Below are 25733 nucleotides of genomic sequence, written 5' to 3' on the forward strand. Positions count from 1 at the left end.
TCCTTCCATTTCTTAAAAAAAGATTTCCCAGAGTAATACTCGGGCTCACAAATGATGGGATTTTATTTTCCTGAGCAGCAGTCATCCAATTTCAGAGCGCTTTGACTGATTCGTTTAATGGCCACTAGCTCTTTAACCTGGTTTCCCAGGAGTTTCACAGCCCGGTCCGCAGACTCTTCCCCTGCCTGCATTTGGCCTGCAGCCCCAGGGCAGCCATCTCACCTGTACACCTCACCTGTACAGGTGTTCCCTTCCACCTAATCTAGCTCAACCTGAATAGTCAGAAGGGGGAAATGGCAGGGACCTTTCCAGTGCCACACCAGCATGCTTCACTGCAGAAGATTCTAAGCACCTTTTTAGTCATTTGGGTATGGCTTGTTTTTCTGCTCTTGGTTCTAAAGTTTTTTGTTTGTTTGTTTTAGGTGTGGAAGGGTAGTTTGGGGAGGCAGCATTTCTCATAGTGCTGCCAAATAAAAATGTTCTGGGCCCACCGCCTAAGTAAATATCATTAACTGGACTACCCTTATCCTAGCAGGTTGGGGCTCACAGGTGTTTCCTGCCCAACATTTTGAAGGCTCTAGCTGGTGAAATAATCTGTTTCTTCTCTTAAAAAAAAAAATCAGGTGGGGATATTCCTGCCACACCTGGAGAAGAAAGTGCATCTATACCAACTCCCAACACAAACCAGCTGTGTCCGGCGAGGAGCTGGAGAGCCCTCCGACCCCTGAGGACAAGATCCAAGAGTGATCCTGTGCTACATCATTCTGCAGAGAGAGGTGATGCCATCCCCCAGGCTCTCTGCAGGGCACTGTGCGTACTTGCCCACAGGTGCTGAGTGGCTCTGGCCGCCCAAGGCTCTATAGTTCAAGACAAAGCTTGGAGGGGGGCTAAGAGGTCTTGGCAAAATAGCAAATTCTGCATGCATCTTAGGGATAGATATCTACCACATCTTTCCCGGCTGGTAGGAATTTTTCTTGTCAAGTCAGTATCAAGCATTGGGTTGCATGTGATACCGTGTTGGTGCCACATGAAGAAGGCAGTGAAATGTAGGTCTGATTCCTTAGATGCTCAAAGTCTCGTGGGAACTAAGATTCTCTCTCCAGGAAAAAGTCAAACGGGTGTTATTTTCCCCCCTTCTTCTATAATTTGACACTAATTATCTTTTTATTGTGTATGAGTAGATTGAATTATTTAAATCTGACCTTGCTCTAAGAACTTTGGATAGAGTGAAAGTCACACTCCATCTCTCTCCCTTTCTGTTTTCAGTTTGTGTATAGATGGTATTTGAAAAATTTTTAATTTTAATAATCAGAAATTTTTAAAAACTTGAATTAATCTTGAATCTTCTTTTCTAAATATATGACTACCTGAACATCTCTAAATACTTCTTCATTGTAGAAAATTATTTTAAAAAATAAGGAAAAAAAGGAAGAAAATGAAAATCTTCTGTAATCCCAGTAACAGAGGCTTCTTTCGGTGACCTGTGCTCTCTTCAAGCTCTGTGCAAATACCGCTTTGAAACCCTCTGGCTCTGCTCTGCCCTGGGCCCCATGTCACCCCTAGTTGGGTTCCGTCCCTCTGACAACCTGTGTTATTTGCCACAGCTCTGAACTGACCATGTGGGAGCCAGAGAGAATGCTCCTCTTGTCTCTCCAGTGGCTTCTGAGCGGGGAGGAGGCCTGCCTGGGACTGAGCACCCTCTGCCCCTCAGCAGACCCCGGCAGCTCCCCAGACCCGTCTTCACCTTGGGGTCCTCTGCCCATCTGGCAAGCTGAGGACTTGAGATGGCCACCTGCAATTTCCACAGGAGCTCAGCTGTCTGCGCAGCTTAGTCTGCACGTCTTTCTAGAACTTGCTCCCCCTCTGCAGCACTGCAGGGGTGAGGATGACACGTGTTTACCTGTTGGAGTCTCTGCGGTGGACGGGACCGGGTCGCCTTTGAGTGACAGCGCAGTGCCTGACTGTCTTGCTCACACATGAGTGTCTCTAGCAAGTGGTCCCGGAAGACTTCTGCCCTCTGTGTTGTGCGCATGGCAGCCAAGGAAGGTGCCATCCCCTGCTTAGAGCTCCTCACACCTTTCTCCAGAGGAAAAGGAATGCGCCCCTGCCTCTACCTGTTCTCCCAGCCCCTGCCTCCTCTCTTCCTTCAGTATCTAAATTGCTGCACATCAGACCTTCATAGACTGAAAATCTCCAGTGTCGCACACACTGAAGGCTGCTGGCTGGCTTATGAACACGTGGAGACCAGGCCTGACTTCGTTGCCCCCACCTGCCGGTGCAGTAATGTCCTGCCAGTCCTTGTACCCTTGCTGAAGCAGGCAGTTGTGGACATTAGAGCCTGTGGTGGATTTCCCAGGCCTGCTGTGGACTTCCAGAATGACATGTGCTGATCTGGATTTCTGCACTAGATTTGTCTTTCTGTAACAGTCAGCCATCGCACCACCGCCAGCCATGCTGTGATGTTGATACTGTAAGTCAGGACAGTGCTCCCCAGGATGTTTAGGACAAAGGTACAGTCAGTGTGAGCAGAGCGTTCCATTCATCCCACAAGTCTCATCTCTCCTCGGTCCCTCTCTTTCAGTGGCTTCTTCATCCTACCCTGTGGAATGTTCTTCCTTTGGTCAACCATGTTTTTTCTGCCTGTGCAAACCATCCCCATATATTGGTCATCACCCCATGAAACCTTTGTTCCATTATGATATGCATTCTGGATGCTCTTCTCTATCAGCTATGTTTACCCTGATGGTTATCTTTTTATGTGGCATAATAAAATATTTGGGGGACATGTCCTATTGAAGTTACACTTCAGGGAATAATCTCATGTCACAGTCGTTGGGTTTTTCTTTCTTTCCTCTTCCTTCTGCAAGAGGAAAAGCAAGACATGCATGACTGCTGGCACCTGTCACATGCTTTCCACATGGAGTTTCATGATCTGTGCTGTTTCAGGTACAGATGTGTTCACAGGACTTGGCCAACAGGAACATGTTATTTGTCTCTGTCCACAGCCGTCCCTGTGCTCAGCTGTGAGGCTGCGACTCAGACTGAGGGAAGACTGGACTTGGCTGCAGTGACCTTAAGGAGAAGGTTGAGATCCCGAGCTTCAAGATGCAGACCAAGGTCTTTGATAGATTACAAGTCTTACATGGACACTAAGCTGCTGGTGGCGAGGTTCCTGGAGCAGTCCTCCTGCACCATGACCCCGGACATCCATGAACTTGTAGAAAACATCAAATCTGTTCTGAAGTCTGATGAGGAGCACATGGAGGAAGCTATCACGAGTGCCAGTTTTCTAGAACAGGTAGTTTTATTATTGGTATCAGGTATAAGTCAGACAACTTGTTTCCATAGTAGCTGAAGCAGCTTCTCTGGTTTCCTGCCCAAGGCACAGGAAATCCATGGTCACCATTTCAAGGAAAATGGGCTGTATTAAGGGGTTAGGAGGTCTGGGGAGGGAGAGGAAGAAGCGGACCTGCTTTCTTTTCGGGAGTGGTGACTTTTCCACAACCTTCTTGGCCCAAGAGAAGAGAAAACGATTTTCCTGGAAAATGGAAGCATGCCTGGAAAAAAAGAAAGGGAGCAGCCTAGGATGAGAGCAAGGGCTCTGTGGAGTGCAGAGTATGATCAACATTCCATTTCCTAAGTTGAAAGTTTCCTTTGATCTGGCATGTTTTTTCAGCCCTTTGACAGTAATGGAAATACGTGAATTTTAATACTGACAAGATGCTGGGGGCTGGTCACAGTTCCCATGAAATGTTTGGCGAGATTACCTAAACTGATAGACTTAAAGGAATAAGCACCTTTTCCTTTGCAGGGATCAAAACACATAGCAATCCCCAAACAAGTTGCAGGTGAAAAGATAAAACTGGACCTGTAAATATCCCACTTGGGTGTCCAGTTTCTCATCTGGAAGGTGAAGGGTTGGGGTGGGTGGTCTATACACCCGCATTTTTGAGTGAATGGGATTTGCCCCTGATGAGAAGTCAGAATGGTCACAACTTCCCTCACTCGTCTCTTTCAAAAGCAGTGTTTGCCTTTGGACATTTGCTCTGTCCTCTGTGTCTGGGGTGGCCATTGGAGACCTCAATGAATAGTGGCTCATAGGTGTTACTTGGCTGTGCCTGGGGGTGTTACATGCCCATCAGATACTTCTTTTTTATAGAATTTTATTTATTTCTTTTTGGCTGTGCTGGGTCTTTGCTGTGTGTGGGCTTTCTCTGGTTGCATCAGAGGGGGCTGTTCTCTAGTTGTCGTGCTCGGGCATCTCACTGCGGAGGCTTCTGTTGTTGGGGAGTGTGCATTCTAGGTCTCATGGGCTCTAGTAGTCAGCACGTGGGCTTCTGTGGTTGTGTTTCCTGGGCTCTAGAGCACAGGCTCAAGAGTTGTGGTGCACTGGCTTAGTTGCTCCAGGGCATGTGAGATCCTCCTGGATCTGAGATTGAGCCCGTTTCTCCTGCATTGGCAGGCAGAGTCTTTACCACTGAGCCACCAGGGAAGCCCCCAGATACTTCTTGAGTTGAGTTGGCCTGATTCTCAGGGTCATTGCCAGCTACTGTTTCCCTGGGTGTGTTTTTGAGGCAGAGTGAACAAATCCCCATCTTGCTTTCTTCTCTGTTCCTTTTCCTACCCACTGGCCTCTTCTTACTGAAGTCAAATTCTGTGCCCTCTGTCAGGGAACGTGGGGAGTTGGAGAGCAGCTGTGTGAAGAGGAACATGAACCATGGACTCTTGTTTGCTTTCTAGAAAAATGGTCAACCAGTGGTCCTAGGTCAGTTCCAGCTGGTTGCCTGTGTAGAAGAGAGATTTCTGTGTGCATGTTCCTGGTCTACTCCAGATGCCACTCCCTGCCCCCTTCCTTGTGTTCAGCCCCAGTTGCCTGATAAACAGAAGCAAGTGTTCGGAGCTGCCAAGTTCTGGGGAGGTGAGAGCTAGAGCGTCTGTGGGGCTGTTGGTCTGGACCTTCTGCAAAGTCTTGCTTGATGGAAGATGGCTTTGAGGAGAAAGAACAGACACTGATAGCTTTTTTGATAGATTTTACTAATAGCTCAGCAGGTGCTATCACTATGAATGTTTGCTAGGTCTTTCTGCATAGACTGGGTCAAAGTTCAGGTACAAGGTTATTGTAATAGACTTTGTGCCACCTGCCGGGGCTTCCAGAACGGAACCCCAGTAGTCAGGTGTCATAAGGCCACACCACTCCTCGGAGAGAAGGATGCAGGGACAAGGGGAAGGGAGCTTTTATTTCTGACTCTGCTCAGCTTTGCACATTTTCTCCTTCTCTAGTATTACTGAAACGTGTATTTTTTAAAGATTTTTTTTTTTTTTGATGTGGATCATTTTTAAAGTCTTTACTGATTTTGTTACAGTATTGCTTCTGTCGTTTATATTCTGCTTTTTTTGGCAAGGAGGTATGTGAGATCTTAGCTCCCTGACCAGAGATGAACCTGCAGCCCCCACATTGGAACGTGAAATCTTAACCACTGGACCACCAGAAAGTCCCTGGAATGTGGTTTTATATATCCATTTACATTTTTACCAATATCCAAACCACTTGTCCTAACTTAGCATGTAATAATAGTAGACAACCATGTAATAATAGTAGACATCTATGAATGTTAGAATTTTCTTCTTAGTCAGGAAACAGCTATAGAGACAAATATAATAATAGAGTATTGGAAAAATTTAATGTCCCATATTTTGGGGGAATTAAACTTTTAATGACCTTAGAATCTCTAAATGGTGCAAACTAAATGACAAGTCATCCTGATGATTGTTTTGTGATATTAGATGGTAATAAAGCACTTGATTTTTCTCCAAGGTGCTTACAGCAATATGTCATATAGACATGACTGTGTAATTTTAAAAATTTGACGGTTCTCCCCTTATTAGTCTCAACTGGATCAGAGATTGCCCATTTTTGCCTTTTTATGTTATATTTAGAAGTGATGTGTGTGCTACCTTGCAAAATAGATCTAGCAGTAGAAACACTCTTAAGAGTTATTAATAAATGGTTCTAGTTTTTAGGAGATTTATCATGTTTTTTATTGAAGTGTTATCAGATCAATTAGAAACACATTGGTTTAAGTTGACATAAACTTAACCAGACCAGTGGTTATAAAATTTGCAGGTTTAGCAGCATCACCTTGTGATACACTTTTAATGATACAGATGCCCACATCCGTTCCAGACTCCCCTGTCAGAACTGCTGTGGGGGGAGCAGAGATTCTATGTTTCTGACAAGCTCCCCTCCTCTCCAGTGATGTGCAGACCCAGTGAGAATCACAGGGAAATTGGAACAAAAGGTGATAAGAAGAATGTTAAATATAAAGTAGATATAGACTTATGCAGTAGATAAGTCAATAAGTGTGGCAGGCCTACTGGTGAAATAATAGAAAATTGGGGGAATTTCTTAGGAACTCCAGAAAAGAAGCAGTATGTTAAAAGACTCTTTGGAATTTCAAGTGGGTTCCACTTTGGGAAAACACCCTTTTCTCTTCCCCAAGGCAACTAAAATCATGTCCAACTCTTTGGGACACCATGGACTATAGCCCACTAGGCTTCTCTGTCTATGGGACTTCCAGGCAAGAATACTGGAGTGGGTTGGTTGCCATTTTCTTCTCCAGGGGATCTTTCCAATCCAGAGATCAAACCTGCATCTCCTGCTTGGCAGGCAGATTCTTTACCACTGAGGCCCCTACCCCAAACTGAACATAACCTTGGTAGATATTGGAGGCAGGTCTGAGGACCACATCAGGTTAAGTTTAACCTCTTGTCACCCTGTTTATTCTCCTAAAGATCATGGCCCCGATGCAGCCCAGCACTGCCAGGGCCCTGGTGCTGCCCTCGCGGAAACAGCCCAGCCTGCTGCACCTGCGGAGCTGCGGAGATCTGAGCACCTTCGTCCCCGCGGGGAGGCCCCTGGCTGAGAGGAGGCCCCTGCGAGCTGAGGCCGAGAGGCCGCACAGCCTCATTGGCGTCATCCGAGAGACTGTCCTGTGAGGCTGCAGGGCCGGGGCTCCTGAGGAGCAGGAAGACAGGTGGGCCCTGGAAGGCAGGGAGCCTCTTCAGGGGACGGGTTCCCTGTCTGTTTCCTGACTGGGAGTTAGGGTGCCCTTCCGGCTTCTCCTCAGAAAGAGGGGGGCACTCCGGAGAACATTTATTCCTGCTCCTGGGCTCCCGGGTTCTCCTTTCTGCTGGCTGCAGGCCCTTGACGGAGGAATGACGAGTTCTTCTGGCCCATTTATCTTTTGGATACACCGAGTGGGAGACTGAATGAAGCTCAAAGCTCCTCTGCCTGGTCCGCCCGGCTGTGGGCAGCAGCGGCTCAGGATTTGGTGCCTGTGGTGCCCCTCACGATTCTCTTCTGCACTGAGCTCTTGCCTTCTCTGGAAGGGCACATGTGCTGGCTGCTATGTACTTGCTGCCAAGTGAGAGTGGAGCTGGCCCAGAAGCAGGGTGATGGACTCCGATATTCTGTGATCGTCAAGCCTCGTGTTAGATCACTTTCAAATCCCATTCTCTTAGGGAAAACAGGAAACTTGTTTGGTGACAAATTTTGATGAAAGAAATTTGGGAGAGAATTCTTGTTGATTCCATTTATTCATGCTTGCAAAACTAGAGATAGCTAAGGCAGAACTGAGAATAAAAATGTTTACCTTGGACCTCCAGGCTCACTGTGTAATATTTGTTTATGTATAGGTGGCCAGGCCTTATCTTTATGATGGGTTTGGGACTTGGAGCAGTCAGGTGGGTAGGCCTGGGCAGGCCACCAAACCAGCTTAATCTCAAAAGCACCCAAGCTCCTTGGATAACAATGCTTCCTTCATCCATTCAGCCAGTGCTGGGCTTCATGGAGCTGCCTTCCCCTGGGGCCGTGAGCAAGAAATCAGTAAGGTGATTATAGGTTGAGGATTAGTGCCAAGAAGGAAGGAGGGCATTAGAGAGGGCTTCTTTGAGGAATGACATTTGAGCTGGACTTGACTTTGAGGGTCACGGAAGAGTGTTTGAGGTGCAGGGAACAGCCAGTGGAAGGACCCCCAGTGCTAGAGACCATGGTGACTGCAGCCCATAACGAGGGGAGAGGCAAGAAGAACTTCAGGCTGGATTTTTTGCTAACAGTGAGATATGATGGAAGAGTTTGCAGCAGAAGAGTACAGATTTAGTTATATTTCAGATGATCACCATGCCACGTGGAGACTAGTTTAGGGCAAGATATGGAATAAGGTGGCAGTGAGGAGCTAAACACAGAGGCTATGCACTGAGGCTGGCTGACTTTTCTGGGCACCGCCTGGGCCCTAGGTACTGTGCTGGGGGCTTTACAGTCTCGTGTCACCCTCACAGCAGCCTAAGAGATGGAAGCTGTGATTGTCCCTGTTTTACAGATGAGGAAAATGAGGTTCAGTAATTCAGAAGTTAAGTGCTAGAAATGCCACCCAAGCCAATCATCTCTAAGAAGCACTCCGTTCTTCGACCTCCCAAATAGGAGCAGTCTGCCATTTCATGTTTCTGTGAGAGAGTGGTTGCTGAGACTTCTAGCCTGGTTTGTGAAAGTACAGACTCCCTCTGTTCCAAGCCAACAAACCAGGCCAGAGTGGAAACTGGGATGAGGTCATGGGACTGAGTTAAAAAGAGGGAAGAGACTGGAGGCATGGAGCTGGGGTGGAAAGTGGGCAAGAGAAGAGGGAGAGATGGGGGGCTGTAGCCAGGGTGGGATCTGGCCTACTCTCCTGGGGCGGGCTGTGTTTATAGAGGAGGTTTATAGGGGCTTCCCAGAATGACGGTTTCTCCCTTCTCATCTGCCTGTGCCCAGGCACTGAATTCCCCATGCAAGTGAGCAGTCTTTCCTGGAAGCCCTCGCTGTCAGCATCATAGCTGGGGCTTGGTCCACTTCTCTGGGGCAACCCCTGCCCTCTTTGAGGGTCTCCACTGTGGTACAAGCCCCCGCTCAAGCTCGCCATCACCATAAACTGCCTGTGTAGCCCCGTCTGGTTGTTCTCCTTTACTGCTGTTTATTTTTCCCAACCTGTGGCTCCAGATGAGGTCCACATGCTCTCAGTCACTCTCAGTCACCAATTTGCTGCTCCCACTCCATGGCTGGGGAGAGAAGGACCGCCTTGGCCTTCTCGGCCGTGGCTGGCCTTTCTCACCTTTCTAGGCTTACGGGAGAGCATCCCTTTCCATCTCCCTTCTGAAGTCCTTCCCACTCACTTCCACCTGCCACTGTGGACCTCACCATGTACCTCGAAGGCTCCATGAAGGTAGGTGGGGGCTTCAGGTGTGGGCAGTGTCTGCCTATAGCCTTCAGGGAACAGTCACAAGGTGGTCCCAGCCATCCAAAGAAAAGGAAGGAGAAACAACCAGAAAAGGAAAGGGGCATCATCTGATGAGCCTCAGGAGGAAGTGAAGACCTGCCTCAGCTTTGGAGAGTTGACCCGCAGCCTGGGGTCTGTCCCATGTATTTCCAGGATCTGAAGGTATTTGTGAACTCAGATAGCTGACTTCGGCCTTGCTTCTCAGGCTTTAAGGAATATGAAAGTAAAAAAATGTATATTACAATATATATTTGCCCTGGGAGGGAACTTAGAGGCCATGCAATTCATCTCCCTGTGAGGTTGCTGGGTGTGATATACTTTCAAAAATTATTTATTTTTAATTTAAAAAATTTTAATACTTGATGAAAAGAGCCAGACACAACTGAGCAACTAATACTTTCACTTTCTTTTTCATAGTTGATTTAAACTATTGATTTCAGGTATATGGCAAAGTGATTCAGTTATACACACACACACACACACACACACACACACACACACGAACTTCTCAGGCAGCGCTAGTGATGAAGAACCCACTTGCCAATGCAGGAGATGTAAGAGATGCGATATCGATCCCTGGGTCAGAAAGAACCCCTGGAGAAGGAAATGGCAACCCACTCCAGTATTCTTGCCTGGAGAATCCCATGGACAGAGGAGCCTGGCAGGCTACAGTCCATGGGGTTGCAAAGAGTCAGACACGACTGAAATGACTTAGCACACATACATGTATATATATTCTTTTTCAGATCCTTTTCTCTTATAGGTTATTATAAAGTAGTATAGTTCCCTGTAATATACTTTGAAATATAGCGGCATTAACAATGTGATATTCATGTGCGTGCGTAATTGAATGTACCAGGGGAGGCAGCCCTTTTGCACTTAGAGTACCTTAAGAATCCAGTCCAGACGTGGTAACAAAACATCTCAAAAGTAGTTATCAAAATTATACCAGCAATTGATTAATTGGCACGAGGGGTCTTTTCACTGGTGAAATAAATGATGTTCAGGATCTTGGCTGACTCAGCACAGGACAGTCAGTTCTGCATCAGCGTGGAATGAGAGACTCGTTTCCACTTCATGAGACTGTCACATGGATCAGGTCACAGATGGATCAGGTCACAGGCTGCTTCTTCAGAATGTTTTCTTTGCCTCAGCCTTTCATGCAAGTTGTGTGTCTGAGTGTCTGAGGACAGAGCAAGATTTTCCCAAGCTTATGAGCTGTTCCGTGCAGGCTTGCTAGTGAGTATTTGTGTCTGGCTGGCAGAATTTCCCCAAGGCTTGTTTTCTCTTGAAAGTTCCAACTAGCAGTTAGGGATGGGGAAGTGGTCTGTGGCCCCTAACTACCTGAGGTTGCGCATACTCAGTGGGAGGGGCAGCGTTTGCTGAACAGCCACATTGACTAGATCCAGTCACACTGCTTCTTCAGTTGGCAGATGGAGAAACTGAGGCAGAGAGCTAAATGCAGAACAGTGGCAGGAGACCAGGACTTCTGGCTCCTGGACCAGGGCTGCTGGTGTGGGTCAGAGCTTCTCAAACTGGGGTGAAGAACCAGTTTTTTCCCTTCCAACCTGCCTCAGACCAAGAAGGTTTGTAAATTATAACAAACTGAGTGTAAACTGTCATGGCAGCTCAGGCTGCCATAACAGCATACCACAGATTGGGTGGCTTAAACAATGGAAATATTTATTTCTCACAGTTCTAGAGGCCAGGAAGTTCAAGATCAAAGTGCCAGGTGATTCAGCATCTGGTGAGAAAAGCCCCCTTCCTGTCTTACAGACAGCCACCTCCTGCTGTGTCCTCACATGGTGGAGAGTGAGCTCTGGTCTCTTCATCTTCTTGTGAGGGTGCTAATCTCATCATGGGAGCTTCACCCTCATGACCTCATCTAAACTCAGTCCTCTGCCAAAGGTCCCACATCCAATCACCATGACACTGGGAATTAGGGCTTCAACACATGGTTTTTGAGGGGACATAAACATTCAGTCTACACACTGATTTACCATGGGCTTCCCAGGTGGCTCAGTGGCCAAGAATCTGCCTGTCAGTGCAAGAGACTCAGGTTCGACCCCTGGGTCAGGAGGATCCCCTGCAATAGGAAATGGCAACCCACTTCAGTATTCTTGTCTGGAAAATTCCTTGGACAGAGGAGCCTGGCTGGCTACAGTTCATGGGGTCCCAAAGTGTCGGACACAACCGACAGACTGAACACACAGTGGTTTACCAGGAAACTGAAATAATAGTAATTTATAAAAAGGTATATGAAATGTAACCACCCCCTTGTATTAGATTTTAAGAGCAATTGTGGGTTCACAGCAAAACGAGTATTCTCGTAAACTTCTTGCCCCAACACATGCACAGACTCACCCACAATCAACATCCCTCACCAGAGTTGTATATGCATCATAATCAAACTGATATTGGTGTGATTCTCACCCAAAGTCCATAGTTTATACAGGGGTTCACTGTTGGTGTTGTATAGTCTATGAGTTTTAACAAATGAAGGACATGTATCTACCATTATAATGTGTTCAGTCATTCAGCTGTGTCCCCATGGACTGTAGCCCGTCAGGCTCCTCTGTCCATGGGATTATCTCAGCAAGAATTCTGGAGTGGGTTGTCATTTCCTACTCCAGGGGTTCTTCCCTACCCAAGGATCAAACCCACATCTCCTGCTTTGGCAGCCAGATTCTTTAGCACTGAGCCACCAGGGAAAACCCAACTACCATTATAATATCATACAGAACACTCTGTCTGCCCTAAATATCCTTAGCGCTCTTCCCTACAACCCCTGGCAACCAACCTTTACTGCCTCCATGATTTTGCTTTTTCCAAAATGTCATGTAGTTGGAGCACAGAATAGAAAGCTGCTTCAGATTAGCATCTTTCACTTAGTATTATGCATGGAACTTTCCTCCATGTCTTTCCATGGCTTAATGGCTCCTTTGACCCCCTTATTAAATTATTAGATTCAACAGTCATAATAGAACTCTATCCAGTTAACATTTCAAAACACCTTCATTTTCCGAGCTTGCGCTTGTCAGGGATCAGGAACAAAGAGTTCTTGGCTGATCTGCAGCCCACGCTTTGCATGGTGCTGGTCAGGGTTCTCCCTCTAGCCTGAGTTTGCCAGTTCTGTGTGGTTCCGTGTGGACATTGATGGAGTGGGAGGAATTGATGGACTGGGAGAAGAAGGGCAGGCAGACAGCCTCAGGGTTCATGAGTCTCCAAAGGTGCCTGACAGCTGAGGCTCCCCTCACAGAGAAGCCCACACTGCCACGGTCCTACACGCTGGTGAGCCCTTTAGGACTAGGAAGAACTGGCAGAGGAAAAAGGCAGCTGTGGCCTCCACCCAGCAGGAAAGGAACGGGGGACGAAGAACAAAGGAGCACATCTCCACCTCCCCGGGCGAAGAGGGTAAGATTAGGGGCCTGGACAAGGGCATCTTTGTTTAAGTCAATTTCCTCCCTATGACTCTCCAAGTCTGGGGCCAGACGGCATTGCATGTCTTGCATTTCTTTCTGCAGGAGACTTCATCTTCCCACTCTTTCAGCAGGTATTCATTGAGCTCCTGAGTAGCAGGGAGTGAGCCAGGTACTGAGGGGAGAATGCTGAGCAGGGGGAGAAGGACAGACCTTCCCTGGTGACTCAGATGGTAAAGAATCTGCCTGCAGTGCAGGACACCTGAGTTCCATCCCTGCGTTGGGAAGATCCCCTGGAGAGGGCATGCAACCCACTCCAGTATTCTTGCTTGGGAAATCCCATGGACAGAGGAGCCTGGCAAGCTACAGTCCATGGGATCGCAAAGAGTTGGACATGACTGAGCAACTAACACCACAAATAATAATAACTGCAAAGTTAACATTTCTCTTGACTGCTGCTGAGAGCTCTGAGGGACTGTTCCAAAGAGGTAAGGGAGGGCCAGGATGTATAGGAGTATTTGTTGGGGAAAAAAAAAAGCTAGAATGATATCAAAAGATTACTACTGACTGATTACCAAAAAAACCAGATATCTCAAGGTAATGGTTTTGGTGTTTTTCAATGTGTAAGAGGATGTAAGAATCTGGGCTCCTTGACATTGTTCTTTAGACATGCATCTTAACTATCTAGGCCTGATATCCTGTTTTTCTCCACCCTGAGTTCACCTCTGTGCACAAAATTAGGGACAGCTGCAGTGCAGTGGCTGATAGTAGGTAATATCCCTTGTTTACTGGAATAGCAGGCAGTATTCTTTGTTTTCTGAATTGCAAGTAACATTCTTTTTTGTCTGCAGAGCTATGGAAAAGTAAAGGAAGTATACCGCTGGAACTCATAGGAATTGAAACATTAACACCAGTACATGACTTCAAAGTAGTAATCATAACTAACATTTATTGCCAGCCCTTCCCTTACTAACTATGGTAGTTTTCAAGATAACCTTCATAATTCAGCGCATGGTCAGCCACCCAAGATGGCTGTCTTTTTGCTCTCTGTACAACCCCTGCATGACCAGTGCTTGCTTTACCTACACCCTGCTCACATGACTGACCTTTTTTTACCTATTCCCCCAAGGCCCCACGGAGAAGGCAATGGCACCCCACTCCAGTACTTTTGCCTGGAAAATCCCATGGATGGAGAAGCCTGGTAGGCTGCAGTCCATGGGGTCGCTAGAGTCGGACACGACTGAGCGACTTCACTTTCACTTTTCCCTTTCATGCATTGGAGAAGGAAATGGCAACCCACTCCAGTGTTCTTGCCTGGAGAATCCCAGGGAGGGGGAAGCCTGGTGGGCTGCTGTCTATGGGGTCGCACAGAGTCAGACACGACTGAAGTGACTTAGCAGCAGTAGCAGCAGCAGCCAAGGCCCCAGCTGGTGATTGTTCTTATCAAGGGGGCAGTGAGGAGCGGACCCCCCCTGCTGGTTTCCCTGGTAACCAATGAGCCAACCTGATTTCAATTCTCCTATAAATTGAAAGGCTTCTCCCACTTGGGAGTGAAGCCTGCCGCCATGTCCTGACCACCATTGGCCCCCACACGTTGGGGTGTTGCTCCAGGATATTGCTTCAGAAAAGTAAGCTCCCCCAATTTTAGACCATTGATGTCTGTCACTGACTCTGGGCTCTTTCTACCGTCTTGAGGCTGGGCCAGTACAGATCGTAGGCTTGCTGGGCGCATCCCAACAATTGGAGAAGCAGCCAGCAGATGACGGAGAAGACTCCCCACGAGTGCCGAGATGGCGGGGAGTACAGGACAGGGAATGAAACGTTGTGGGGCAGGGGCGGGGACGTCCACTAGCATGTGGGGCCCGAAAGTGTTAACACAAGTTTGAAAAGTCAGAGCTTGAAGCAGAGAGAGGTTTGTTGCAAGGCCCATTCAAGGAGAGAGGTGACTCATGTCCTAAAAGGCCTTGAGCCTCCTGAAGGCTTTCTGCAAAGCACTTTTAAAAGCCGGGTGACGGAGGGGGTGTTGCAGGCTCTGTGGTCAGCTTGTGCACAATTCTCTGATTGGTGGTGTCACAGGGGTTAACATTATCAGTCCTTAGGCTCTAGGAGGGGCTCTGTGCTCCTGTCCTCAAGGAGAGGTTTTTTACATCAGCAAAACGACTCAGGAAATGTGTACCAAATATCATCTAGGTACTTCAGAGAGGAGCTGAAGCAGAGGATATGGGGGAAGGCCTGTCCTGGGAAGGCCCCACAGGGTCCTGCTTGGTTACAAAAGTTGCAGGTGTAATCCTGGGGTAGCCAGGATTAGAGCCACGTGTCCACTAACACGTGGGTTCTGAAAGTTCCGAGGGTGACCCTGCAAGTTGGGGAAATCCCAGGGTGGCTGTCCACTAGTATGTGGGGCCCTGTGGTGGCCGTCCCTGATGAATGGGGACTGCCAAGAGATCTGGGGAACAGTGGTCTGTATGGGCTCTGATATTGTATCAAAGGGCTGTTATTGCAGTCGCTCAGTCGTGTCCGACTCTGCGACCCTATAAACTGCAGCATGCCAGGCTTTGTAATTGGTTAAGCTAGCTCTCTGGAAGAAGCAGGTATTTATCCTCTTGTGCCTTTGTGATGTAAGTGATATACCTGGACTCTCAGGAAGTTTAACCCTGAGTGATCTCTAAGAGTGAGGGCATGGGGGAGGGGGAGAACTTTTAAGGTGAACTCTGTAAGAATAATTATGTTTGGGGAATGTCTGTCTAATCTCTCCAGATTTCAGAAACTTGAAAGTAAACGAAGTTAGTTTTTGTCTTTGTTTTTTAACTGACATATAAATTGATAAATTGATTTGCAGTGTTGTGTTAGTTTCAGGTATGTAGCAAAGTGATTCAATTATACATATTTTTATAATCTGTTTTTAATGGATGTATAAATTGATAAGTTAGTTGATTTGCAATGTGTTCGTTTCAGATGTATAGCAAAGTGATTCAGTTATACATATACATATATTCATTTTTTTAGAGTTTTTATAGGTCATTGCAGAATATTGAGTAGCGCTCCCGGTGCTGTACCATAGGTCCTTGCTGGTTATCTACCTTATCCATAGTAGTCGTGTGTGTGTGTTCGTTGCAAGTTACTGATTCATCCCTCCCCTCCGTGTTTCCCCTTTGGGTAACCATAAGTTTGTTTTCGATATCTGTAAGTCTGTTTCTGTTTTATAAATAATTCACTTATATCATTTTTTTAAAAATTTCACATGAGGTATATCATGTGATATTTGTCTTTCTCCACCTGACTTAGTGTGATGTTCTCTAGGTCCGTCCATGTTGCCACAGATGACATGATTTTGTTCTTTTAATGGCTGAGTAATACTCCATTGTATATATGTACCACATATTCTTCATCCATTTCTCTGTTGATGAATATTTAGGTTGCTTCCATATATTGGCTCTTGTGACAAAGAAGGGCTTCCCAGGTAGTTCTAGTGGTAAAGAATCTGCCTGCTAATGCAGGAGAAGCAAGAGACATGGGTTTGATCCCTGAGTCAGGATGATCCTCCGGAGGAGGAAATGGAAACCCCCTCCAGTATTCTTGCCTGGAGAATTCCATGGATGGAGGAGCCTGAAGGGCTACAGTCCGTGGGGTCACAAAGAGTTGGACACAACTGGAGCAACTGAGCACAGCACCAATTGTGCTGCAAGGAACACGGGGGTGCATGTGTCCTTTCAGATTATGGTTTTCTCCAGATATATGCCCAGGATTGGGATTGCTGGGTCATGTGGTAGCTCTGTTTTTAGTTCTTGAAGGAATCTCCATACTGTTGTGCATAATGGCTGTACCAGTTTACATTCCCACCAACAGTGCAAGAGAATTCTCTTTTCTCTATGCCCTTTCTGTTACTGAAAGGTGAGGGGTCCAGCTGCTCGCTGCTCAAAAGCCAATTAACAGGCCGGGTTGGTGGAAAGGAAAGTTTGCTTTATTTCAGATGCCAGCAACTAAGGGGGAGGGCAGCTGCCGCTGCTGCTGCTAAGTCGCTTCAGTCATGTCCGACTCTGTGCAACCTCATAGATGGCAGCCCACCAGGCTCCCCCGTCCCTGGGATTCTCCAGGCAAGAACACTGGGGAGGGCAGACATCTGTCCAAAGGCTGACTCCCCCCGGAATGGCAACCAGGGGGCAAGAGCTTTAATATTACAGAAAGAGGGGGCTACATGCTGAAACAGCACAATCATCTCTGACAGTGATCTTCAAATTTGTCTTCGGTGGTCTGACCAGTGTCATCTTGGCTGTTTTAGATACAGTTAATCTTCAGTTCCAGGTTTGGTTTGTTTCCATTTCTTTGGGGCCAGTTCTTGGAATTGTGGCAGCTCACGTCATGGGTATAGTCTGGTCATCATGTAGTTAACTTATCCACCTGGAGTTTCAGTATCTATAAAAGACAGCTCACAGGATATGGCTCAAAATATTATCTAAAGCCCTTGAGAAGGAACTAAAAGTCCTTGACTATGCTTAGTTCAGTCGCCCAGTCGTGTCGGGTTCCGTGACCCCATGGACTGCAGCACGCCAGGCCTCCCTGTCCATCAGCAACTTCCGGAGTTCACTCAAACTCATGTCCATTGAGTCATGACTACATTATTATTATTTGGTCTCCTCTGACTGTTTTCCTTTGTTTTTGTGTGTTCTTATCTCTCAGATTAAACTTATTATTTGACTGAAGTTGTTCACAGGCAAAAGGCAGGCAGAGGACATGGGGTGGGGTGGGGGGCAAGAAACATAGGCTCCTGCCTCATTTGATCCCCAGCATTTATTATTTGTAGACTTTTTGATGATGACTGTTCTAGCTGGTGCTCATTGTAGTTTTGATTTGCATTTCTTTGATAATTAGTGATGTTGAACATCTTTTCATGTGCTTTTTGGCCATCTGTATGTCTTCTTTGGAGAAATGTCTGTTTAGATATGCCCATTTTTTGATCTTTTTTTTGTCATAGAGCTGAGTGGGCTGTTTATAAATTTTGCAGATTAATCCCTTATTGGTTGCATCATTTGCAAATATTTTCTACCATTCTGTGGGTTGTCTTTCTGTTTTGTTTATGGTTTCCTTTGTTGTATAGAAGCTTTTAAGTTTAATTAGGTCCCATTTGTTTATCTTTGTTTTTATTTTCATTACTCTCAGAGGTGGAAAAGATATTGCTGCAATTTATGTCAGAGAGTGTTCTGCCTGTGTTTTCCTCTAAAAATTTTATAGTGTCTGGCCTTATGTTTAGGTTATGATTTCACTTTTTTAACATGTAGCTGTCCGGTTTTCCCAGCACCACTTATTGAAAAGACTGTCATTTCTCTATTATATATTCTTGCCTCCTTTGTCATAGATTAATCAACCATGGGAGCATGGGTTTATTTCTGGGCTTTCTAGCCTGTTCCATTGATCTATATTTCTGTTTCTGTGCCAGTACCATACTGCTTTGGTGACTGTAGCTTTGCAGTATGGTTTAAAGTCAGGGAGCCTGATTCCTCCAGCTCTGTTGTTCTTTCTCAAGATTACTTTGGCTATTTGAAGTCTTTTGTGTTTCCATACAAACTAAAAATGATAAATTCTAGTTCTGTGAAAAATGCCCTTGGTAATTTGACAGGGATTGCCTTTTGCCTTGGGTATTATAGTCATTTTGACAATATTGATTATTCCAGTCCCAGAACATGGTATATCTTTCCATCTGGGTCATCTTTGATTTCTTTCATCAGAGTCTTGTAGTTTTGGGAGTACAGTCTTTTGCATTAGGCAGGTTTATTCCTAAGATATTTTACTCTTTTTGATGCAATGGTAAATGAGGTTGTTTTGTTCATTTCTTTTTCTGATCTTTCATTGTCAGTGTATAGGAATGCAAGAGATTTCTGTGTATTAATTTTGCATCCTGCAACTTTACTGAATTCATTGATGAGCTCTGGTAGATTTCTCACAGCATCTTTAGGATTTCCTAGGTATAGGATCATGTCATTTGCAAACAGTGACAGTTTTACTTCTTTTCCAGTTTGCATTCCTTCTATTATTATTATTATTATTTTTCTTTTCTGATTGCTGTAACTAGGACTTCCCAAAACTATGTTGAATAAAAGTGGCCAAAGTGGACATTTGAACACTTTTAGCTTTTCTTTCTTTTTTTTTTTTATTTTATTTTTTCTAATTTTATTTTATTTTTAAACTTTACATAATTGTATTAGTTTTGCCAAATATCAAAATGAATCCGCCACAGGTATACATGTGTTCCCCATCCCGAACCCTCCTCCCTCCCCCCTCCCCATACCATCCCCCTGGGCCGTCCCAGTGCACCAGCCCCAAGCATCCAGCATCGTGCATTGAACCTGGGCTGGCAACTCGTTTCCTACATGATATTTTACATGTTTCATTGCCATTCTCCCAAATCTTCCCACCCTCTCCCTCTCCCACAGAGTCCATAAGACTGTTCTATACATCAGTGTCTCTTTTGCTGTCTCGTACACCGGGTTATTGTTACCATCTTTCTAAATTCCATATATATGTGTTAGTATACTGTATTTATGTTTTTCCTTCTGGCTTACTTCACTCTGTATAATAGGCTCCAGTTTCATCCACCCCATTAGAACTGATTCAAATGTATTCTTTTTAATGGCTGAGTAATACTCCATTGTGTATATGTACCACAGCTTCCTTATCCATTCATCTGCTGATGGGCATCTAGGTTGCTTCCATGTCTTGGCTATTATAAACAGTGCTGCGATGAACATTGGGGTACATGTGTCTCTTTCCCTTCTGGTTTCCTCAGTGTGTATGCCCAGCAGTGGGGTTGCTGGATCATAAGGCAGTTCTATTTCCAGTTTTTTAAGGAATCTCCACACTGTTCTCCATAGTGGCTGTACTAGTTTGCATTCCCACCAACAGTGTAAGAGGGTTCCCTTTTCTCCACACCCTCTCCAGCATTTATTATTTGTAGACTTTTGGATCGCAGCCATTCTGACTGGTGTGAAATGGTACCTCATAGTGGTTTTGATTTGCATTTCTCTGATAATGAGTGATGTTGAGCATCTTTTCATGTGTTTGTTAGCCCTCTGTATGTCTTCTTTGGAGAAATGTCTATTTAGTTCTTTGGCCCATTTTTTGATTGGGTCGTTTATTTTTCTGGAGTTGAGCTGTAGGAGTTGCTTGTATATTTTTGAGATTAGTTGTTTGTCGGTTGTTTCATTTGCTATTATTTTCTCCCCTTCTGAAGGCTGTCTTTTCACCTTGCTAATAGTTTCCTTTGATGTGCAGAAGCTTTTAAGGTTAATTAGGTCCCATTTGTTTATTTTTGCTTTTATTTCCAATATTCTGGGAGGTGGGTCATAGAGGATCCTGCTGTGATGTATGTCGGAGAGTGTTTTGCCTATGTTCTCTCTAGGAGTTTTATAGTTTCTGGTCTTACGTTGAGATCTTTAATCCATTTTGAGTTTATTTTTGTGTATGGTGTTAGAAAGTGGTCCAGTTTCATTCTTTTACAAGTGGTTGACCAGATTTCCCAGCACCACTTGTTAAAGAGATTGTCTTTAATCCATTGTATATTCTTGCCTCCTTTGTCAAAGATAAGGTGTCCATATGTGTGTGGATTTATCTCTGGGCTTTCTATTTTATTCCATTGATCAATATTTCTGTCTTTGTGCCAGTATCATACTGTCTTGATAACTGTGGCTTTGTAGTAGAGCCTGAAGTCAGGTAGGTTGATTCCTCCAGTTCCATTCTTCTTTCTCAAGATCGCTTTGGCTATTCGAGGTTTTTTGTATTTCCATACAAATTGTGAAATTATTTGTTCTAGCTCTGTGAAGAATACTGTTGGTAGCTTGATAGGGATTGCGTTGAATCTATAAATTGCTTTGGGTAGTATACTCATTTTCACTATATTGATTCTTCCAATCCATGAACATGGTATATTTCTCCATCTATTAGTGTCCTCTTTGATTTCTTTCACCAGTGTTTTATAGTTTTCTATATATAGGTCTTTAGTTTCTTTAGGTAGATATATTCCTAAGTATTTTATCCTTTACGTTGCAATGGTGAATGGAATTGTTTCCTTAATTTCTCTTTCTGTTTTCTCATTATTAGTGTATAGGAATGCAAGGGATTTCTGTGTGTTGATTTTATATCCTGCAACTTTACTATAGTCATTGATTATTTCTAGTAATTTTCTGGTGGAATCTTTAGGGTTTTCTATGTAGAGGATCATGTCATCTGCAAATAGTGAGAGTTTTACTTCTTCTTTTCCAATTTGGATTCCTTTTATTTCTTTTTCTGCTCTGATTGCTGTGGCCAAAACTTCCAAAACTATGTTGAATAGTAATGGTGAAAGTGGGCACCCTTGTCTTGTTCCTGACTTTAGAGGAAATGCTTTCAATTTTTCACCATTGAGGATAATGTTTGCTGTGGGTTTGTCATATATAGCTTTTATTATGTTGAGGTATGTTCCTTCTATTCCTGCTTTCTGGAGAGTTTTTATCATAAATGGATGTTGAATTTTGTCAAAGGCTTTCTCTGCATCTATTGAGATAATCATATGGTTTTTATTTTTCAATTTGTTAATGTGGTGTATTACATTGATTGATTTGCGGATATTGAAGAATCCTTGCATCCCTGGGATAAAGCCCACTTGATCATGGTGTATGATCTTTTTAATGTGTTGTTGGATTCTGATTGCTAGAATTTTGTTAAGGATTTTTGCATCTATGTTCATCAGTGATATTGGCCTGTAGTTTTCTTTTTTTGTGGCATCTTTGTCAGGTTTTGGTATTAGCGTGATGGTGGCCTCATAGAATGAGTTTGGAAGTTTACCTTCCTCTGCAATTTTCTGGAAGAGTTTGAGCAGGATAGGTGTTAGCTCTTCTCTAAATTTTTGGTAGAATTCAGCTGTGAAGCCGTCTGGACCTGGGCTTTTGTTTGCTGGAAGATTTTTGATTACAGTTTCAATTTCCATGCTTGTGATGGGTCTGTTAAGATTTTCTAATTTCTTCCTGGTCCAGTTTTGGAAAGTTGTACTTTTCTAAGAATTTGTCCATTTCTTCCACGTTGTCCATTTTATTGGCATATAATTGTTGATAGTAGTCTCTTATGATCCTTTGTATTTCTGTGTTGTCTGTTGTGATCTCTCCATTTTCGTTTCTAATTTTGTTGATTTGATTTTTCTCCCTTTGTTTCTTGATGAGTCTGGCTAATGGTTTGTCAATTTTATTTATCCTTTCAAAGAACCAGCTTTTGGTTTTGTTGATTTTTGCTATGGTCTCTTTTGTTTCTTTTGCATTTATTTCTGCTCTAATTTTTAAGATTTCTTTCCTTCTACTACCCCTGGGGTTCTTCATTTCTTCCTTTTCTAGTTGCTTTAGGTGTAGAGTTAGGTTATTTATTTGACTTTTTTCTTGTTTCTTGAGGTGTGCCTGTATTGCTATGAACTTTCCCCTTAGGACTGCTTTTACCGTGTCCCACAGGTTTTGGGTTGTTGTGTTTTCATTTTCATTCGTTTCTATGCAAATTTTGATTTCTTTTTTGATTTCTTCTGTGATTTGTTGGTTATTCAGCAGTGTGTTGTTCAGCCTCCATATGTTGGAATTTTTAATAGTTTTTCTCCTGTAATTGAGATCTAATCTTACTGCATTGTGGTCAGAAAAAATGCTTGGAATGATTTCTATTTTTTTGAATTTACCAAGGCTAGCTTTATGGCCCAGGATGTGATCTATCCTGGAGAAGGTTCCATGTGCACTTGAGAAAAAGGTGAAATTCATTGTTTTGGGATGAAATGTCCTATAGATATCAATTAGGTCTAACTGGTCTATTGTATCGTTTAAAGTTTGTGTTTCCTTGTTAATTTTCTGTTTAGTTGATCTATCCATAGGTGTAAGTGGGGTATTAAAGTCTCCCACTATTATTGTGTTATTGTTAATTTCTCCTTTCATACTTGTTAGCATTTGTCTTACGTACTGTGGTGCTCCCGTGTTGGGTGCATATATATTTATAATTGTTATATCTTCTTCTTGGATTGATCCTCTGATCATTATGTAGTGACCTTCTTTGTCTCTCTTCACAGCCTTTGTTTTAAAGTCTATTTTATCTGATATGAGTATTGCTACTCCTGCTTTCTTTTGGTCCCTATTTGCATGGAAAATCTTTTTCCAGCCCTTCACTTTCAGTCTGTATGTGTCCCCTGTTTTGAGGTGGGTCTCTTGTAGACAACATATGTAGGGGTCTTGTTTTTGTATCCATTCAGCCAGTCTTTGTCTTTTGGTTGGGGCATTCAACCCATTTACGTTTAAGGTAATTACTGATAAGTATGATCCCGTTGCCATTTACTTTGTTGTTTTGGGTTCGAGTTTATACACCCTTTCTGTGTTTCCTGTCTAGAGAATATCCTTTAGTATTTGTTGGAGAGCTGGTTTGGTGGTGCAGAATTCTCTCAGCTTTTGCTTGTCTGAAAAGCTTTTGATTTCTCCTTCATACTTGAATGAGATCCTTGCTGGGTACAATAATCTGGGCTGTAGGTTATTTTCTTTCATCATTTTAAGTATGTCTTGCCATTCCCTCCTGGCTTGAAGAGTTTCTATTGAAAGATCAGCTGTCATCCTTATGGGAATTCCCTTGTGTGTTATTTGTTGTTTTTCCCTTGCTGCTTTTAATATTTGTTCTTTGTGTTTGATCTTTGTTAATTTGATTAATATGTGTCTTGGGGTGTTTCTCCTTGGGTTTATCCTGTTTGGGACTCTCTGGGTTTCTTGTACTTGGGTGATTATTTCCTTCCCCATTTTAGGGAAGTTTTCCACTATTATCTCCTCAAGTATTTTCTCATGGTCTTTCTTTTTGTCTTCTTCTTCTGGAACCCCTATGATTCGAATGTTGTAGCGTTTAATATTGTCCTGGAGGTCTCTGAGATTGTCCTCATTTCTTTTAATTCGTTTTTCTTTTATCCTCTCTGATTCATTTATTTCTACCATTCCATCTTCTAATTCACTAATCCTGTCTTCTGCCTCTGTTATTCTACTATTTGTTGCCTCCAGAGTGTTTTTAATTTCACTTATTGCATTATTCATTATATATTGACTCTTTTTTATTTCTTCTAGGTCCTTGTTAAACCTTTCTTGCATCTTCTCAATCCTTGTCTCCAGGCTATTTATCTGTGATTCCATTTTAGTTTCAAGATTTTGGATCAATTTCACTATCATTATTCGGAATTCTTTATCAGGTAGATTCCCTATCTCTTCCTCTTTTGTTTGGTTTGGTGGGCATTTATCCTGTTCCTTTATCTGCTGAGTATTCCTCTGTCTCTTCATCTTGTTTAAATTCCTGAGTTTGGGGTGTCCTTTCTGTATTCTGGCAGTTTGTGGAGTTCTCTTTATTGTGGCGTTTCCTCACTGTGTGTGGGTTTGTACAGGTGGCTTGTCAAGGTTTCCTGGTTAGGGAAGCTTGTGTCGGTGTTCTGGTGGGTGGCGCTGTATTTCTTCTCTCTGGAGTGCAATGAAATGTCCAGTAATGAGTTATGAGATGTCTATAGTTTTGGGGTGACTTTGGGCAGCCTGTATCTTGAAGCTCAGGGCTGTGTTCCTTTGTTGCTGGAGAATTTGCTTGGTATGTCTTGCCCTGGAACTTATTGGCCCTTGTGTGGTGCTTGGTTTCAGTGTCGGTATGGGGGCATTTGATGAGCTCCTGTCAATTAATGTTCCTTGGAGTCAGGAGTTCCCTGGAGTCAGGGTTTGGACTTAAGTCTCCTGCTTCCGGTTATCTGTCTTATTTTTACAGTAGTTTCAAAACTTCTCCTTCTATACAGCACCATTGATAAAACATCTACATTAAAGATGAAAAGTTTCTCTACAGTGAGGGTCACTCAGAGAGGTTCACAGGGTTACATGGAGAAGAGAAGAGGGAGGATGGAGTTAGAGGTGACCCAAATGAGATGAGGTGAATCAATAGTGGAGAGAGTGGGCTAGCCAGTAGTCACTTCCTTATGTGCACTCCACAACTGGACCACTCAGAGATGTTCATGGAGTTATACAGAGAAGAGAAGAAGGAGGAAGGTAACAGAGGTGGCCAGAAGGATAAAAGGGGGGAATGAAAAGGAGGGAGACAGATCCAGCCAGTAATCAGTTCCCTAAGTGTTCTCTACCGTCTGGAACATACAGAAATTCACAGAGTTGGGTAGAGTAGAGAGGGGTTAGGGAGGAGACACAGGCGACCTGGTGGAGAAAAAGGAGAGTCCAAAGGGAGAGAGAGCAGTCAAGCCAGTAATCTCACTCCCTAGTGAAAAATGGGTCCTGAAGATTGGGTCCTTAAAGGTACAAAATTGGTAACAAATACATAAAAGCAAAAATTAAAAATCTAGAGTAGAGTTTGGAATTTCAAAAATACGATGTTAAAGAAAAGAAGAAGGAAAAGAAAGAGAGAAGAAACGAACAAACAAAAACAAACAAGGTCGCGAAAATTATAAAGAAAGTACAGGTACAAAATTGATAACTAATACCAGAAAGCAAAAATTTAAAATCTAGAGTAGAGTTTGGAATTTCAAAAATACGATGTTAAAAAAAAAAAAAGAAGAAGAAGAAAAATAAAGAGAGAAAACAAACAAACAAATACGAACAATGTCACAAAAATTATAAAGAAAATACAGGTACAAAATTGATATCAAATACCAAAAAGCATAAATTAAAAATCTAGAGTAAAGTTTGGAATTTCAGATACACAGTGTTATATAAAAGAAGAAGAGAAAGAAACAGAGAAGAAGAAGAAAAAAAAGTCACAGAAATTATATAAAAAAAAACTATAGGTACAAAATTGATAACATATACCAAAAAGCGAAAATTAAAAATCTAGAGTAGAGTTTGGAATTTCAAAAATACAATGTTAAAGAAAAGAAGAAAAAAACAAAAACAAAAAAAAAACAAGGTCAAAAAATTATAAAATATATATATATGAAGTTTGCTGAAGAAGAAAAGAATAGGGTCTTTTTTTTTTTTGCAAAGTAATAGGTTATAAAAGTGAAAATTAA

General features: G+C 43.6%; 1 protein-coding gene across 1 annotated transcript in view; it reads left to right on the forward strand.

Annotated features, from left to right (window-relative positions):
* The window catches only part of ENTREP1 (endosomal transmembrane epsin interactor 1), a 76495-nt gene extending 68837 nt beyond the window's left edge, over positions 1-7658 (forward strand). Inside the window, exons 9-11 of the mRNA XM_070794239.1 lie at positions 624-776; positions 3006-3298; positions 6793-7658. Of these exons, the coding sequence (XP_070650340.1) occupies positions 624-776; positions 3006-3298; positions 6793-6996 (650 nt within the window). The 3' untranslated portion in view covers positions 6997-7658. The remainder of the gene's footprint in view (positions 1-623; positions 777-3005; positions 3299-6792) is intronic.
* Positions 7659-25733: the final 18075 nt, after the last annotated feature.

The sequence above is a fragment of the Bos indicus genome, chromosome 8, assembly GCF_029378745.1.
Source record: "Bos indicus isolate NIAB-ARS_2022 breed Sahiwal x Tharparkar chromosome 8, NIAB-ARS_B.indTharparkar_mat_pri_1.0, whole genome shotgun sequence".
Lineage (NCBI taxonomy): Eukaryota > Metazoa > Chordata > Mammalia > Artiodactyla > Bovidae > Bos > Bos indicus.